This window comes from Pan troglodytes, chromosome 6, assembly GCF_028858775.2.
Source record: "Pan troglodytes isolate AG18354 chromosome 6, NHGRI_mPanTro3-v2.0_pri, whole genome shotgun sequence".
NCBI classification, from domain to species: Eukaryota; Metazoa; Chordata; class Mammalia; order Primates; family Hominidae; genus Pan; species Pan troglodytes.
In genome coordinates this window covers 46,348,246-46,365,673 of record NC_072404.2, presented here as the reverse complement: position 1 = coordinate 46,365,673, position 17,428 = coordinate 46,348,246, and the positions used below count along the sequence as shown (strand labels likewise).

The 17,428-nt window shown below is 40.0% G+C and overlaps 1 protein-coding gene and 1 long non-coding RNA gene across 6 annotated transcripts in view; one reads left to right on the top strand and one right to left on the bottom strand.

Moving 5' to 3' along the window:
- Positions 1 to 17,428, bottom strand: part of LOC112209777 (uncharacterized) — a 161,131-nt gene that overhangs the window by 72,690 nt on the left and 71,013 nt on the right. For 3 of the 5 annotated variants that reach the window (XR_010158436.1, XM_063814177.1, XM_024357802.3), the window contains exon 3: positions 2,607 to 2,678. The exons of the other annotated variants lie outside the window; for them this stretch is intronic. Coding sequence is in view for 2 of the 3 variants with exons in the window: in XM_063814177.1 (XP_063670247.1) it covers positions 2,630 to 2,678 (49 nt within the window). In the remaining variant the exon portion in view is untranslated. The remainder of the gene's footprint in view (positions 1 to 2,606; positions 2,679 to 17,428) is intronic. 5 annotated transcript variants of the gene reach the window in all.
- Positions 983 to 5,644, top strand: LOC134810425 (uncharacterized). The gene is made up of 3 exons (XR_010158437.1): positions 983 to 1,753; positions 2,626 to 2,727; positions 3,594 to 5,644. It is a non-coding gene; the product is annotated as an uncharacterized LOC134810425 (long non-coding RNA).

The following is a 17,428-nucleotide window of genomic DNA, read 5'->3' as shown; positions in this document are numbered from 1 at the left end:
CAATATGAATTTCATTTCAGGACATATAGACGACATTACAAAATACTTGTTATAAAAAGGGCCATTGGATGTGGTAGGGTTGGGAGCTGCTGCTATTCAGAACAAATTCTAAACTTTTTAGCTCATTATCCAAACCCTGTATGGTCAGGCAGAGGCCTACTTTTCTAGGCTCATTCACCTGGTCCTTCCCCATGTGCACCCTACACACAAGGCATCCAGAATAGCTTGTCATCCCCTGAACATGCCACTCTCATATGTGTCTCTGTGCCTTGCTACTCCACTTCGCTACTTCCTGGAGTGCTTTCTACCTCCTGAACGTGGCAGACCCCACTTTGGCCTCCATTTCTTTGCCCAAGGTCCCTCTTCTCTGCAGAGCTTCCCCGTTTTCATCTGACATTGTCAGTGCTGCGTTCCAGTTTATCTATGTACATTTCTGTTTCCCCACCTGAACTTAGACCTCTTTTAGCACACGGTTTAAGGACTCATCTTGCTATCCTCAGATTTTCACCCTGCATTTGTGTGGCAAATTGCAGGAGTATAGACAGTATTTAGTATATCATTTGATTCTCACAAGGCCAAGTCAGGAAATATAGATATTCTGTGGTGATATCAGTCCCCTGGAGAGTAGAGGACAAAGTGGTATGAGGACAGGGTAGCACTTAGGCCAGGAGTGAGGCGGAAAATGAAGCTTCTGTCTGAACCTTAAGAACTCCACTCTCCCACTCCTCTGTTTCTCTCTCCCACTTCCTGCCAGTTAAATGCACATCAGTGAGCTACAGCTACCCACTGAGTGTGGCAGGAACTCAAAGCACCAGGCGAGGCTATGAGAAAATGTGCACGTCTGCAGGGCCCTGGCCAGTGTCTGACAGCTCTGACAGGCGCGGGTCTTAAAGAACGTGATGTGGATCTTTGCGGAATATTGGTCATTTGGAAGTGTCCCTAGGTGCCACAGTTATGACATCACAGACAAGAGACATAGAACATTAGACTGTATCTCGGGTATTCCCAGCCCTTCATCCTACCAATGAGATGGCTGAGTCTTGAGAGGGGAGGAGAATTTCCTAAGATCTCTGCCCAGAGATTGCCATGAATGAGGAGGCCCGGCCAGATTACCTGGATTCCAGCCTGCACTCAAAGATCACTAGTGTGGCTCGGGCACGTGCATCAGTCAAGCTCTATCATCCTGACTGATGCCTTCTCTCTCATGTCCTAGCAGAGGGGTGCTTGGAGTCATGGTGCCAGCTGGAAGCCCCAGAATGTGAAATACAAAGAGTCAAATAACTGTTTTAATGATATAAGTATATAGCAACTGTAATATCTACATATTAATACATAGATATGGAGATATAAAGCAATAGAATATAGATTTAAAGGAATAGATGCATAGAGGGAGTGTATGCCCAGAGAAAATTTCTAAAAAGGGGCACAAGAAATGATCATTATCTCTGAGGACTGCAGAGTTGGGATGTCAGGAGTTTTTCATCTTTTTCACAGCACCTCTTTCTTTTTACCATTTGAATTATTTTTACCATACATGTGTAGTGCTGTAACAGTAAAAAGTTGTTTTTAAAGACCAGCTATCTCATTCAAAAAATGAATTCAAAGTAAAGGCCTATGGAAAAGCATTTCTGATATTAATAACTTGATTACACAATCAGAATCTTCTTCCAAGACTTCCAGCCTCCCTTTTGCAGATGGATCTCGGAATTCAGGTTTCCTTCATTAACATCCCAGGTTGTCTCCATGCTTTGAGGTTTGAAACCGTAATGTACTATTTCTTTTGTTGAAACACTTCTAATCTTTTCTATCAAAAGTAAAGACACTTATTTCTAAAGATAAAGGTACCACACTGCTATTTTCAATAGGCAGACTCCTGACTTAAAGATAAAAAAAAACTTATTTTTTTCCCTTAACAAAACTAGTACATGCTCATTGTAGAAAATTAAGAAAACTCAGATAAACAAGAATGGTGCATGTTACAAGTACAGAAGTATTTTTTTCAATTTACATGAAATGTTTATTTCCCAAATCGTGGTATGGTTCAATTAATGTTTGCTTTTTCATTGAAGAGGAGAAGAAAGAAATGTCTGTGAGTCTCAATAGAATTGTGTGGTACTTATATACAATTAGGATGCAATGAGTAAGAATCCATGTGTTGAATTGCTGCACTCTGTTGATTAAGTCACTGTAGGATTACTGAAAAGCAGAGTGAATGATCCATTGCTTTAATTAGACTACCTTAGGCTATTGAGAGTAGTTTGAAGAAAAACTACTATGCTTGGTAGTGGGAAATCTTGGAAGAAAATAGAAGACAAATAGAGGTGGCTAAATGAAATGTCTTGGGAAGAGAAATTCTGACTATCATTTTCTTTTGCCAAGAGGGTTCAGCTTTTAGAATTAAAGTACTAGGATTAGTTCATGGCGCCTGATTGCCACATTGGATTAATGTAGTTTTGTTTGTTGATATCTAGGTTTTTAAAGAAATAGCATCATGAATAGCTGTAGATTCAGAACTTAGCCTTGTGTAGCATCAACACAAAAGGGGGAGTTACTGAGTTACCACAGGGACTTGGTAAAGAATTATTCCATTATTGCAATTAACTCACCTCAGTTATCTCCCCTCAGGGTTTCAGTTCCAAATTGGGTCTCTGAGAGGGAGAGGAAGCCAGAGAGACATTCTGAGGACAAGAGAGAAAGAAGAGTCATAATCCTCTTAGATAACTGGAGGTTAGTGGAGGAAAGAATGTGAGAAGTGTTCCAGGCCCTGGTGATATCTAGCCCAGCCTCCCTTGCAGACATTTGCTATTCCAGCCAGATCTTTCGTTCATATAAACCAGACACCAGGCCGGGTGCGGTGGCTCATGCCTGTAATCCCAGCACTTTGGGAGGCCGGGATGGGTGTCCAGGGATCATGAGGTCAGGAGATCGAGACAATCCTGGCCAACATGGTGAAACCCCAACTCTACCAAAACACAAAAAATTATCTGGGCATGGTGGCGTGTACCTGCAGTCTTAGCTACTCAGGAGGCTGAGGCAGGGGAATCACTTAAACCTGGGAGGTGGAGGTTGCAGTGAGCCAAGATGGTGCCACTGCACTCCAGCCTGGCAACAGAGCAAGACTCCATCTCCAAAAAAAAAAAAAAAAAAAAAACACCAGACACCAGTTTTGCAAGTCTAGGAGGTAGGACACAGCTGTAAACTGTAACACCTGTTGGAAGGCCAGGAGCTGTGAGAGGGTTTCTAGATTCTACAGTGGAATTTAGTCATCCCAGGTGAATCTTCATCTCTTGGGGCAATGGTTGGAAACCCATGTGTAAAACACAGGCAAAAAGGAGAAGGGGCTCAATCAAGACATTCCAGAGAAATTATCCATCAACAGCAGAAAGCTCAGTAGATGGGCAGAAGAGAGGCACTTCACTACATGGATTGGGGGCCAAACTTGTCAAATCCTTCAGAGAAAGTGTGGCCAAGGTGGAGAATGAGGTGGGGGAATCAAAAGCGGGATTTGAGAGCTGGAGCTTGGGCACCAGCCCTTTCATCCCCATGTAAATTAATGAATGCATGATAGTCTCTTAAGATTTTGCTTCTCACAGTGTGATCCCAGAGGTGTCTAAAAGAACAGACAACTGGCCGGGTGCGGTGGCTCACACCTGTAATCCCAGCACTTTCGAAGGCTGAGATGGGTGGATCGGGAAGTCAAGAGATCAAGACCATCCTGACCAACATGGTGAAATCCTGTCTCTACTAAAAATACAAAACTTAGCTGGGTGTGGTGGTGCGCGCCTGTGTTCCCAGCTACTTAGGAGGCTGAGGCAGGAGAATCACTTGAACCCGGGAGGCGGAGGTTGCAGTGAGCTGAGATCGCACCACTGTACTCCAGCTTGGCTACAGAGCTAGACTCCCTCTCAAAAAAAAAAAAAAAAAAAAGAAGAAGAAGAAGAAGAAGAAGAAGAAGAAGAAGAACAGAGAACCACAAGAATCAAGGACTCCTGGACCTGGGAAAGGCCCTTGCTTCATGAAGGAGCCCAGGGCCGGTGCTGAGGTTCCCAGCCAAAGGGAATGCAAACTCATTCTGTAACTCATTTTCTTTCCTGCTGGGACTATTTCTGATCACAGGCTATGCGTGTGGGTACCATTCATGTTTCTTGAAGCTATTTGGAGTATTTTGGAGGCTATATCCAAAGGCCATTTCTGGAGTTCTTAGCTAAATGATTAAAATAAACAACAACAACAAACCTAAAATCAACAACATGACCTCTGCCAATTTTCCTATCACCCGTTGGAATCTCTGGTCAAGAAACTGCAAATATTAATATTTCACTGGGATGTTTGGTGGGAAGTAGGGAGGGAAATGTCCATACCAAAAGCTTCCAAGTGAAATGTTCTGGCTGACACCTCCAAGAGAAAGTGAAAGCTAGAATGGCAGAAGCCATTGGTGGAGAAGGAACATGCAGGCAGGAGAAGTCCCTGGAACCTGGATGGAAAGAAAGTCGGAATAGACTTCTTCATGGGCTGCAGAAAGAAAAAGTCTTGGCTGTGATGAGAGGACTGTTTCCAGCAGGCAAATTTCAGCAGCTTAATCTCAGTCACAAAGGAGATCTTATCCATGAGACAGGAGCTCAGGTGCCACAGAGAAATCTGTCTGGGGAGTCTGCAGGCGGCCCACGTGTGCCAGTGATGAAGACAGATTCCACTGGAGCCACTGAGCACCATCTTAGCACCCTGCAGGGCCAAGAAGCCACACCAGCCCCAGGGAAGAGATAATTTGCAAGGCAGCTACTGGCACGCACCATTCTCCTCACTTCCTTCCCAGCCTTTTTATCTTCTCCAATGTGCTGGAAAAAGAGATTTTGATGGAAACTAGAATACCCATGAAGAGTAAGGTTGAGGTCATGGAAGATGAAGATTAAGAGTGAAGAAAAAGAGCAAGTGGAGGAACAAACACAAAATTAAATAAATCACAGAAATGCTTGACACTTCAGGTTGAAGATGCTCTCAGTGTATCAGGTTGTGTTTTGTTTTGTCTTTTTACCTTAGAAAATGAGAAGACACACCTATATTTATCCCAGTGAAATTTCAGATTTTCAAAGATAAAGGAAAATTCCCAAAGGACATAGACAGTAAAACCAGGTTAACTATAGGATTTGTCTCCAGGCTTCTCTGCAATATAATCATGCCAAAGATCATGGAATAAGATCCACAGAGTTTAGAGGGGAAAGGATGTGGCTCATGACTTGTAAACCAGGACAATTTATCATCATAGCATCAGAAAATGACAAACGTAGTTTGAGATAGGCAAGTATTCCAAGAGCAAATTATCCATGTTACAGTAAAAATATCCAGGAAGAAAGTGAAAGAGGTAAACAATAGTGATACCAATGAAACAAAGTATCCCAGTGAATAATTGCTGTTTCTGTGGTTATGAGATACACTTAAAATGTCCAAATGGTTTTTAAAGAGAAATTGCAGAGTAAAAAACCTACTTGTAATATTCTGGTTTTAAAATCTGAGATAATTCTAATGTAATCTGGGAGATAGAGAAAAAAGAGGAAACTTTTAAAAGCAAGCTGAATTCCTCATCTTATTTGAGGCATTGAGGTTTTATTGTTATAACAGAGAAATAAAGGCTTACATGCTTTTAATGAAAGATGTTCTCTAACAGACTATGAGTAGAATGTATATTTTCCAAATCAGTAGAAATATAAAATACAATATACTAAAATAAACAAACAAAAAACCAGCAAAAGTAAAGAACAAAGCAATAGAAAAGCATGAAACACAACTGCATCAACTAAGATAAATGTAAGTTGATCAAATTTCATCTTTAAAAGATAATTTTTAAATTGGGTCAGCAAAACAAAATCTAGCTAAACATTATTTTCAAAAAAACACGTAAAACAAATTGAAGCAGAAATATTTTTTGAAGAGGTGGACAAAGACACACCAGATGAATGCAAATAGAAAACAAATAAGAATATTAATACTAGACCAAATAGAATTAAGGAAAAATCACTTGAACAATGGAGACTTTATAAATAAAATACATAATCCAAAGTGAAGATATAATGGTCATGAATAATTACGGGACTAACAGAAGCACAGCATCCAGAGATATGAAACCAATGTTCTTAGTAATTATCTTAGAATATGCAAACTGAAAACACAGTTGGGGGTTACCTGCTCTTTAATTATATTATTTTGTGAGTTTTAAAACAATTTATTAATGTTTGTATTAGGGTTCTTCGCAGAAACAGTATACATATAGAACATTATATATCGCTTTCTCTACATTTACATATACTTAGAGAAAGAGATTGATGTATTATAGAAATTGGCTCATGGAGGCTAAGTGGCATGATCTGTCTGCAAGCTGGTGAACCATGAAAAGCCAGTGGTATGATTCAGTCCAATGGCCTGAGAACCAGGAGTGCCCACGTCTAACATCAGAAGACAGATGTGGGCCGGGTGTGGTGGCTTCATGCCTGTAATCCCAGCACTTTGGGAGGCTGAGGCAGGTGGATCACCCGAGCTCAGGAGTCTGAGACCAGCCTGACCAATATGGTGAAACCCTGTCTCTACTAAAAATACAAAAATTAGCTGGGTGTGGTGGTTTGTGCCTGTAGTCCCAGCTACTGGGGAGGCTGAGACGGGAATTGCTTAAACCTGGGAGGCAAAGGTTGCAGTGCACTGAGATTGCGCCACTGCGCTGCAGCCTGGGCGACAGAGCAAGACTTTGTCTTAAAAAAAAAAAAAAGAAGAAGAAGAAGACAGATACACTAGTTCAGAGGGAGCAAATTCCCCCTTCCTTTGCTTTTTTGCCCTATTCAGAACCCTTGAGAGAATGGATAATGCCTACTTACACCGGAGGTGGTGATTTTCTCTCAGTCTACAGATTCAAACGCTAATCTCTTCCAGACCACCGTGACAGACACATCCAGAAATAATTCTTTACCAGCTATTATAGCCTCTTTTATGCATTTGTATTTTCAAGAATTTATATTTTATTGAATGCTTAACTAAAATTCTTTTGGATTTGTAATAAGAATATTTAAAGTCAGGAATTCTCTTTTAAGTATGGCTCTGAACATATTTCATTAGTTTGGGTAGTAGTGTGTTACCTACTAGTCTTATAATCTGTGACCCGCTTTAAATTTAAATTTTCTCTTTTACCCAAGACTTATTTAGTAATGTCTACTTTTAATTCCTAAGTAATGAATCCTAGCTTCTTCATATTGCACTCAAAGAATGTGGCCTAAATAAAATTTATAAACACTTAAAATAAATTGAGAAAATATATTCTTTATTTGTAATATGAATCATTTTTGTCTCAATGTTTTTTCAATTCTTAATTTAATTTTCTAAAATAAGCATTACAATTTTTGTTAAGAGAAAAAATAATTACAATTAATAAAAATAAACTCAATAACAACAACGACAAAACCAACAACCCAATTTAAAATGACCAAATGACTCCAATAGGTATTTCTCTGAAGAAGATACACAAATGGCCAATAAACACATGAAAGTGTGTTTAGTGTCACTAGTCACTAGCAAAATGCAAAGCAAAACCACAAGAAGATATCCCTTCTCACCCATTAGGATGGCTACTATGAAAATCAATAAATAAACAAATAACAAGTGTTGGTGAGTGTGGTAGTCCATCCTTGCATTGCTATAAAGAAACACCTGAGGCTGGGTAATTTATAAAGAAAAGAGGTTTAATTGGCTTGTGCTTCTGCAGGCTGTACAGGAAGCATACCTGCTCTTCTGCCTCTAGGAAGCCTCGAGGAGCTTACAATCATGAAAGAAGGCAAAGGGGAGCAGACATCTCACATGGTGGGAGGGAGAGCAAGAGAGAGAGAGTAGAGGGGAAGTGCCATATACTTAAACAACCAGATCTTGTGAGAACTCACTCAGTATCTTGATGACAGCACCAAGCCATGAGGGATCTGCCCCCATGGCCCAATCACCTCCCACCAGGCCCCACCTCTAACATTGAGGATTACAATTCCACATGAGATTTGGCGGGCTCATGTATTCAAACTACATCAGTGAGAATGTAAAGAAATTGGAACTCTTGTGCATTCCTGGTAGAAATGTAAAATGGTGTGGCCACTATAAAAAACAGTATGGTGGTTCCTCAAAAAATTAAATATAGAATTACTATATGATACAGCAATTTCACTTCTGGGTTAATACTGAAAAGAAGTAAAAGAAGGGACTTGAACATATATTTATAAACTCATGTTCCTAGCAGCATTATTCACAATAGCTGAGAGTAGGAAGAAACCCATGTGCCCACGCAGGGATAAATATATACACAAAACATGGATATATACACAATGGAATATCATTCAGCCTTAAAAAGGAAGGCAATTTTGTCACATGCCACAACATGGATGGACCCTGAAGACATTATGTCAAATGAAATAAACCAGTCACAAAAGGACAAATGCTGTATTTTTATTTGTATTTATATGAGGTACCTAGAATTGTCAAGTTCATAGAGACAGAAAGTAGAATGGCAGTTGCCAAGGGCTGGAGTGAGAAAGGAAAAGGAAATAATGTTTAATGGGTAAAGAATTTCTGTTTGGGATGATGAGAAAGTTCTGGAAATTGATAGTGGTAATGTTTGTACAACATGTAAATGTAATTCATGCCACTGAACTGTACACTTAAAAATGATTAAAATAGTAAATTTTATGGTTATGTATATTTTTTCACATAAAAAATAATAAAGAGTAAGAAGAGAGATGCTAAGAAGAGTGGAAGGTGTTACAGGATAAGCCTTGGGAGGCTCCTGAGAGACGGCAATACTCTAGGAGCCACACCCTGGGTTTGGTGGCTTCCAGTTTGGCCAGAGCTTCCTTTTCTATGAACTGTGTCCTCTCCTTCTCCTTTATCAGTGGAACCTGATGGAGGTGAATGTCTATGGCCACAGTCCCAGGGACGGAAGAGGAGATGGAAGCATAGGTCACATACCCTGTGCCTGGCATCAGTCCAGGGTTTTGTCTGGGTGGAGGGAACCACTCTGCAGAAGTCAGAGGCTGGCCAGAAAGAAAGGAAGAAGATCGCAAGGGATACTGGAAGTGAAGAGCAAATGAAAAAATGGTAAAGGAAAGGGGAAGATGTAGTGACAGTGTGAGAAAGAAACAAATGCCTGTTCCTCCTTGCAAAATGGTGGGGTAGAGGGAGCAGATAAGATGGTTGCTGAGGCAGCCACGTTCCCCAAAGCTAGAAAACTAAGGGTGGGAGAAGTGAGAAATGGAACAGGAGGCCACTGCAGTACCAAGATGTCAAGATGGAAGACTTTGTATCCAACTGTCCTCCACTGGGACAACACCTAGTACATGAGTGTGGTGGCCTTAAGAAGGTAAAGTGCAGAGAGCCACTGAGTTACTGCTACCTTCAGTGATTGACCTATATCCAATACACATAACCCTCTGCTCATTGTAAGAAATGTGTCTGGGGCATATCATTGTGGGTGTTAACAGTTTAACATGATCAATATGTACTGGCATAATCCATGGTCAAGAAATAAGATAAGGTTTTGGGGTCAGTGCAGTAGGAATGAATCTTACAAAAGAAAGAAATTGATGGCTCAAAATTGATTGGTCTGCTTCGGAAAAGTGAAGTTTTCCATTGCTGTTGAGATCTTTTGATACAGGTCTTGCTGAGATTGTCTTTGGTGTAGTTTAAGTCATTGTGGAATTTGAAACCTATGTTGCTCATTGAATGGAGTTTGGAAAATGAGGTATTCCCTTCTATATTTTAAAGATGATATCTAAAACTTTTTTCTCTAAAATAGAGGCAAAATATGTGATTTCTGGCATATTGTAAATGTTAACATTTTCAAATGAAACAGTTACATTGCTCTGATCATTATAAAATGTGTTCTGAAAATGGAATATAAACACTATTGCAATTTGATAGGCAACATCCATTTTTTAAATATATGAACATTTCTTATTTAACAGGGAGAGAATTTACATCATTCACTTCTGACTTAAATCTCATTTCCATCACACTTCCTCCATCGAGTTGTCTTAGTGCAACTTTTATTCTTTATGCTGTCAAATTTCTTTGAAAGGAAAACATGTCCATAAATTAAAATTTATTTTTTATTTTTTTCTGATTAAAACTCTCTAAACTTAAAATTTTCATTTTAGTTTAATTATTATAAATCAAAACACCTTAAACATATAATAAATTTTGATAAATTATTTTTAACCATAAAAAGAAAATTTTATTGGAAATGAAGCTGTTACTAAAATAGACTAGGGGAGGAATTCTATGAGGTCTTTGCTGAAGGTGACTTTCCTGAGTGATATTGACAATTGTTCTTCTGCTTAGAGCACCAGACACTTTTGCAACTTGAGTCACTGCACCAGAGTTGGATTTCAGTTGGGTGAATCTTTTGTAAGGTACATGAAAGGAAGTCCTGGTAGGAAATTTGAGAAAGCATTAATGTGGCAGATGAGTTCCCATGTGGTTCCGTGTGAGAAAAGAGTACATATGAACCTTAAGGGCCTGAAAACCAATTGCCCTAGGAAGCCTTTGTCCAAGCCCAGGGAAGTGAACTTCAATGTACATCACTGCTCAAGGAAAATAGTCTCTAAGGGCAAGTGGGGTATATCCCAGTGTGGGGTGAAATGAAACCATTAAAACTTTACTTTTTAAACACTCACTTCTAAATTTTCTACCTTTTCTGTGGTGAAGAATATTTTGGGTATAATTTCTAATACATTGATAAAGTAGAACAAGGGTGTAAATGTGAAAATCTCCCCTGTGGAACAAGACAGTGATGAACATGATTTTAGAATCATATCATTCTGTCTCAAGTTGAAGAACTATCTTGCCTATGATTGAGGCCTGTGAAGCAGGATTTCTCAAAGGAGGGTTCCAGATGCGTCACCAAGGTCTGTGAGTTCTCCACATAACCTATAAGTGATGCTTTCACTGTAATGATAACTTGGAAACAATGTAACTATAGTGTAGACTGGAGCATCCAGATGAAAACTATCTCGAGACCTCCTGTAGGATTTTGGTGTCCTCTGTGTTATGGGGGCCCCAGGCCTGAATCCTTGGTCCTCTTTGTTTCTTCAGCCACATTTACTCCCTTGCATCTTTCATTCAGTGCCTTAGCTTCAATGCCATCCATCTACTCCCTGACTTTTAACTATAAATCTCCAGCTCAGACCTCTCTCCCAAACTTCAGATGCTAGAACCCAACTTATACCCCACTTGGATGCCTACCAGATGTGCCAAAGTTAATCGAGTCAGAACTGAGCTTGTTATTTCTTTCCACTTTGGAACCTGCTCTACCTGCAGCTTCCCCAACTCTGGTGAAGGCAACTCCATCCTTCCTGAGTGACATTTCCTTTTTTTTTTTGAGACGGAGTTTCACTCTTTCACCCAGGCTGGAGTGAAGTGGTGCGATCTCGGCTCACTGCAACCTCCACCCCCCAGGTTCAAGCAATTATCCTGCCTCAGCCTCCTGAGTAGCTGGGATTATAGGCATCCTCCACCACGCCTGGCTAATTTTTGTATTTTTAGTAGAGACGGGGTTTCGCCATGTTGGCCAGGCTGGTCTCCAACTCCTGACCTCAGGTGATCCACCTGACTCAGCTTCCCAAAGGATTACAGGGGTGAGCCACTGAGCCCAGCCACCTGAGTGACACTTCTAAACTGTGAGTGAGATCATGCCATAACTCTGCTCAAAGCACTGAAATAGCTCCCCATTTCACTCAAAGAAAAAGCCAAAGTGCTTACCGTGATTTCCTGGAGTTTTCACATTCTTCCCTGCTGCTATGCTTTGAATGTTTTGTCCCTTCTGAAAATCATGTAGAAACTTATCTCCAATGTGGCAGTATAGGGAGGTGGGGCCTTTAAGAAGGGATTGGGTCATGAGAGCTTTCATGGATTAATGGATTAATGGGTTATCACAAGAGTGGGGCTGGTGGCTTTATAAGAAGACAAAGAGAGACCTGAGCTAGCACGCTCAGCTCCCTCACCATGTGTTGCCTAGAGCAACCCTGGGACTCTGCAGAGAGTCGCCAACAGCAAGAAGGCCCGCATCAGATGCTGCCTCGACCTTGGAGCCGGTCCCAGCCTCCAGAACTATAAGAAATAACTTTCTTTCCTTTATAAATTACCTAGTTTTAGGTATTCTGTTATAAGCAACAGAAAACAGACTAAGATAACCTTTACTTCTTCAACCTCCTCTCTTACTCCTCCACTCCCAGCTCACTGATGTACAGCCACATTGACTTCTCAGCTCTTTCCTGAACACATCAGGTATATCCCCACCTCAAGAATCTGCCCTACCCGGTCCTTCAGCCTGAACTGCTCACTTCTCCTCAACAGCCCCTTGGCTCACACCCTCACCTTTCACAAATGTTTTCTCTCATCACACTTTTCCAGTGAAGCCTACCCTGAACCCTATTTCAAATTGCAACCTGCCCCACTCCAGCCCCAGCAGTCCCTAAAGCCCTGTCCTACTTTTTTCCTTTTTAAAAAAATTGTTTTTAAACACACTATAAAATTTACTTATTAAAATAACTTGTTTTCTGTCTCTTCCTGCTGGAATAGGAGTTTCATGAAGATGAGGTTTTTCATTTTGTCCACCAGTGTATGCAATTGCCTAGAGCCTGTCTGGCACATGGCACATGTTTGAATGAGTGTGCAAGTGAGTGAGCGACTGAATAGAATGCAGAATAGAATGAATCATGCCTAGCTTTCTGCTTAAAGGAAACTTTCATCATGCTTTAAATAGATAACAGTTGTGGGCCATGTGAGTTCTCACACAGTACATGGAGCCAAGGTTTATAAAACTCAAAGGTCTGCACCAGACAACAATTGAGCCAGGTTTCCATTTCAGGCAGGCACATGGCACCCTGTCCAGCCAGCCCCTCCTGCTCCATAGTCACTTGCAAAAATTCAAAAGCAGCAACTATTGGAATTACAATGAAGATTTCTTTTTGTTTTCAATTCCAGAAATAATTGGATTAAATACCCATTTATTATAGATTCAATAATATCACAATGCCGATCTTATTTTCAGATGAACTAGTCATTACAAGTTACTATATGACGCCTCTTCAAAACAGGCATTCAATGATTGCTTGCCAGCAGAATTTGGGTTAAATATGAAGTCTGTTTATCCTGAACTGAGAAAGCCTTGTAGTTATTCATATCACTTTGCCCATCAAACTTATCCAAACAGGCATTCTCTAAAAATTTCGTTCAAGTTAAAATATAGAAACGGATTAAATAAAGAGTTGAACTAAGGCTATCTCATTTATTTCATTAAGCCCAAATTGAATGATTTAGTTTCACCAATATAACATCAATTATTATATTACATTATGGTCATTAATGTGATTTTTTTATACTTATATTTAAGTTTTGTTTTAGTTTTGTGGTTAAGAGCCATGCTTATAAGAGCATTTATACCTAGTTTCATGTTTGTCATAAAAACTGAGTCCTAACAGGTCTCTATCTGTTATTTACCAGAATTTGGGACAAATTCCACAAGGAAAGTCATAAGGAATAGGCATTACTGAGAAGAAAAAAAAAGTAACAAGGTTGGATTAAGACAAGAAAAGGCAATGAGATACCCACGTTCCCATCACTCCATAGAGAGGAAGCCCAGGGCCAGCCAGAGCGTGATGGATACACGATGGGGCTTGTGTCCCAGTGCAGGTGCCCTTTCCCATGCAGAAGTTCCTCCTTACAGAGGAAGTATGCAAATGTTGTCTTGTCAATGGGGAGATAACCCCAGCAGGGTGCCAGCAGCTGGGATATGGATGCCAGCTATTTGCAGGAGTGGTCTGGAAAGGATAGTTCAGGCCCTGCCATCAAAGGAAGGAAGTTGCTGGTCCCAAGGGAAAGGGGGATCCCTGGTCCCTGTTTGCTCATTGCCCAGGCAACACAGCATGCAAGCATGATGATTCTACTTGGTGTATCACCGTGTTTGACGTATTTTAAATAACAGTGTAATAAAAATCATTTAAATCAGTAACAGATGTTTGTTACTTTCCTTTAATAAGTTCTACACAAAACTCAAGTTTTTAAATGTTGTTGGATAAGCAATGGCATTTGGTGGGATGCCAAATGCCATTGGTGTTTACTGAAAAATAGCCACATCCCACCAAGATATCTTAGTTTACTATCAGCAAGTATTTTAGGAGACCTGATTACCATACTATGTAAGACCAAGTAAATCCTTCACTTCAGGGAACTGCATTTTTGGGATCTGGGTTAAGTGTATAGTGGAAATAGGCCCCTTGGCTATTTTCTCGTTAGTGGTAGAGGTATATTCCTTAGAGAGTTCCTCAAAGGCTTCAAGGTTTTCCAAAGATCAAACTAATGCCAATCCACAGCATTGTCAGATAGGAGTTGATCCACCTCTAGCTTCAGATTCAAACATAGTACATCCTATAGTGCAGTCAGTGAAGAATGAATATTTTTCCCTTGCCACATGGCATTGCCATCAGCTTAACCAAAGACCAGATCTTCTTATACCACCTGCTCACTGACCAGGTAAGGGCTGTGAAATCAATGAAACTGGCGGTCTCTGAATTCAGCTGTTTTTGTTTGTTTTGAAAAATAATCACTCTTCAAAAATGATGTCTATATGTATGACAGATAAAAATCTTTTTTAAAAAAATAAATGATTTATGTAGAGACAGTGTCTCTCTATATTGCCCAGGCTGGTCTCAAACTCCTGGCCTCAAGCGATCTTTCTGCCTCGGCCTCCCAAAGTATTGGGATTATAGGAGTGAGCCATCATGTCCAGACTATGACAGATGAAAATCTTAAAGGATAATTTTACCTTTTTTTGTGCTTCAGTTAGACATATTAAAGGATTATTTCAGTCTCCAAAAGCTAGGACACTTAAAGTTGAGATGACCAACTGCAAGTCCAATTAGTTGAAGATGCATTGGCTTAGTTCCAGGAATTGGTACAACTTTTGCATTTCCTGAAGAAGCAATTATCTTCTTCATGGGGCATAATCCACTTCTTTGTTCATTTTTTCACACTGCTGATCAAGGAAAGTTTTGTGGAATTAACTAGAGTTCATTTGAAGTCATTTTACCTTTCTCAGGAAGCTTTGTTGGAGGCCACACTCTATGATTACTTTGCACTTTATAAGCAAGAACTTTTCCATGAAGACCTCTCAGGATTTCCTTTTCTTTCCTTTATATGTTTAGTGTGTTTTAGAATAACATACCACAGCTGATAATGCAACCTAGATGACAGATAATCTCTTTAGCAGAGAAGTCAACTTTAGTTTCCAGCCAAGAGGAGCCATCCCTGTGGGTGGGCATTGATCAAGAAAGAGCTTGCTTAATTTGGAGAGCCTTTTGGCAGTTTGCAAAGCTCTTTCTCCTATGATTCCTTTTTTTTCCCTTCCAACAACCCTGGAAAAAAATCTATTATTATTCCCATTGCAAGGATGTGGCTAATCAAGCTTAGAGAAGTTGAAGCCCAGCCAGGTAATGAGTTAAAAATGAGGGAGGAATTGATGTCTTCTGCTCATGAATCCTGTGCACTTCCCAACATATCACCCCCTCCTTAAGATACGAGGCGTGGGGTGAAGATAGCTCTTCCTAACAGCTGCCACACCCCCATAGGTCACAGACTCATGATGGCTTCCAATGGTAGGAGTTTGAAATATGCCAGGCAATAATCTCATAGACAAGGTGAGTACCACTCCACTTGGAAAATGTGTTGAGGAAAATGTGTTGAAGTGAAAAATAAGGCCATTATTTAAAAATACCCTGAAGGTTTATAGTACTTAAAATTCTATTTTTAAAAATCATTTATTGTTTTCATTATTAATCTACTCTTGTAGTATTCGAATTTCCCCTGAAGGATTTCTGGTACAGAAAAAGATTGATTTACAAAACCAAAAATAAATCACATGCAAATTAATATTAAATATTGTCAGTATGGTTTCTGATATATAGAAGTTTTGTGGCCCTTGGGCCATAATCGCCTTTTACCAGTCATCAGGAGACTAAAGAAACCAAATTTTCTTTAGTCTTTCTTTAGTCTTAAATCTTTTCTAAAGAAAATCTTTTCTAAAGAAAAGATTTAAAGGAAGCAAAAGGAATGCTTTTTAAATCCAATGGCTCTCAGCAGGGTCAGAACTAATAATTTAATATTATTATTATATATTTTCCTTTTTTTATTTGCTTTTTTTTGGTTTTTTAATTTTAATTTAATTTTTTTATTTTCAAGAAGAATAATATCTTAATCTGACCTGGAAAATCAAATGAATGCAAAAAATTCATGATGAATTAAACATAAAAATTTTAAATGAAAACTGGATAGGTATAACTGATTTTTCCTTTTACTACAAGCTCAAATATGGCTCAACACAGCACCATTACTGATCCTCTCTTTATTTAGAATTTTTATATTTTGTCCAACATGAGTTTTTTTATTAGAGTTTTTTAAAAATATTGCATTAAAATATTATTTACAAATTTTGCACCCAAGCCAGGTGCCTACTCACCTCACCATCGTCCTGGCCCTAGCTCTCAACACACAATCTCCATCCCTGGACACTTACATCAGAAATAACCTTTGGGTTCTTCAGATCATCATGTACTTGGATATGTTAACAGCCCTTTGAGAGCCCCTCTACCCACCAGGGCCCCTTGTTGCAACTAAAACTGTGTCCTGTTAGACACAGACACTGAGGGAGCCAAACCAGCAGCAGACAAGTAACAAATGCCTCTCCCCTCAGATTCCCCATGGTCTAAAGAATGCATAATTCCCACAACCTGGAAGCATTGCATGGCTCAGCTATGTATTTCTTTCGACGACTTTATTCATGAAAATGCAAACAGATTGAGGACTAAGCACACAAACAAATACTGCACCTCTACATATTCAGTAAAAAGGATTAAAAAATGATTTCAGTAAATGTCCTATTTTTTAGAGTCTTGAAGGAATATCCAACTCAGCTAGTCTCTCAGAGACCAACTTGCAGGAGAATCTCACACAGGGCAGTGTGATGAACACCACAGAGCTGACATGGAGCTCCAGCCACGCAGACCACCTAGCTTCTGGGACACAAGGGGACAGGAGAAGGGGCATTTACTCAGCTTCTGAGCTGCATGTGTCCAGCACTGTCAGGACCCTCTGCCTCTGAGGGTATGTAATTGAGGGAATGGGGGAAGTGGAAATTTCAGAATGCATGGTTAATAGAGTTGAGTGGGCAAGATTGTAAGAGCAGAATTTGATGGATATGAGAGCCTTGACTGAGGGAGCACTTATAGGAGGAGATGAATTGGATTGGCAGTAAGACAAGAAGAGGGGCATGCCTTGTGGTAGACACCTGATGGCTGGAACCCACTGACAGTAGACCACTGACTGCCAAAGGTCCAGGTGAATGCGGCCATTGAGGACCTTG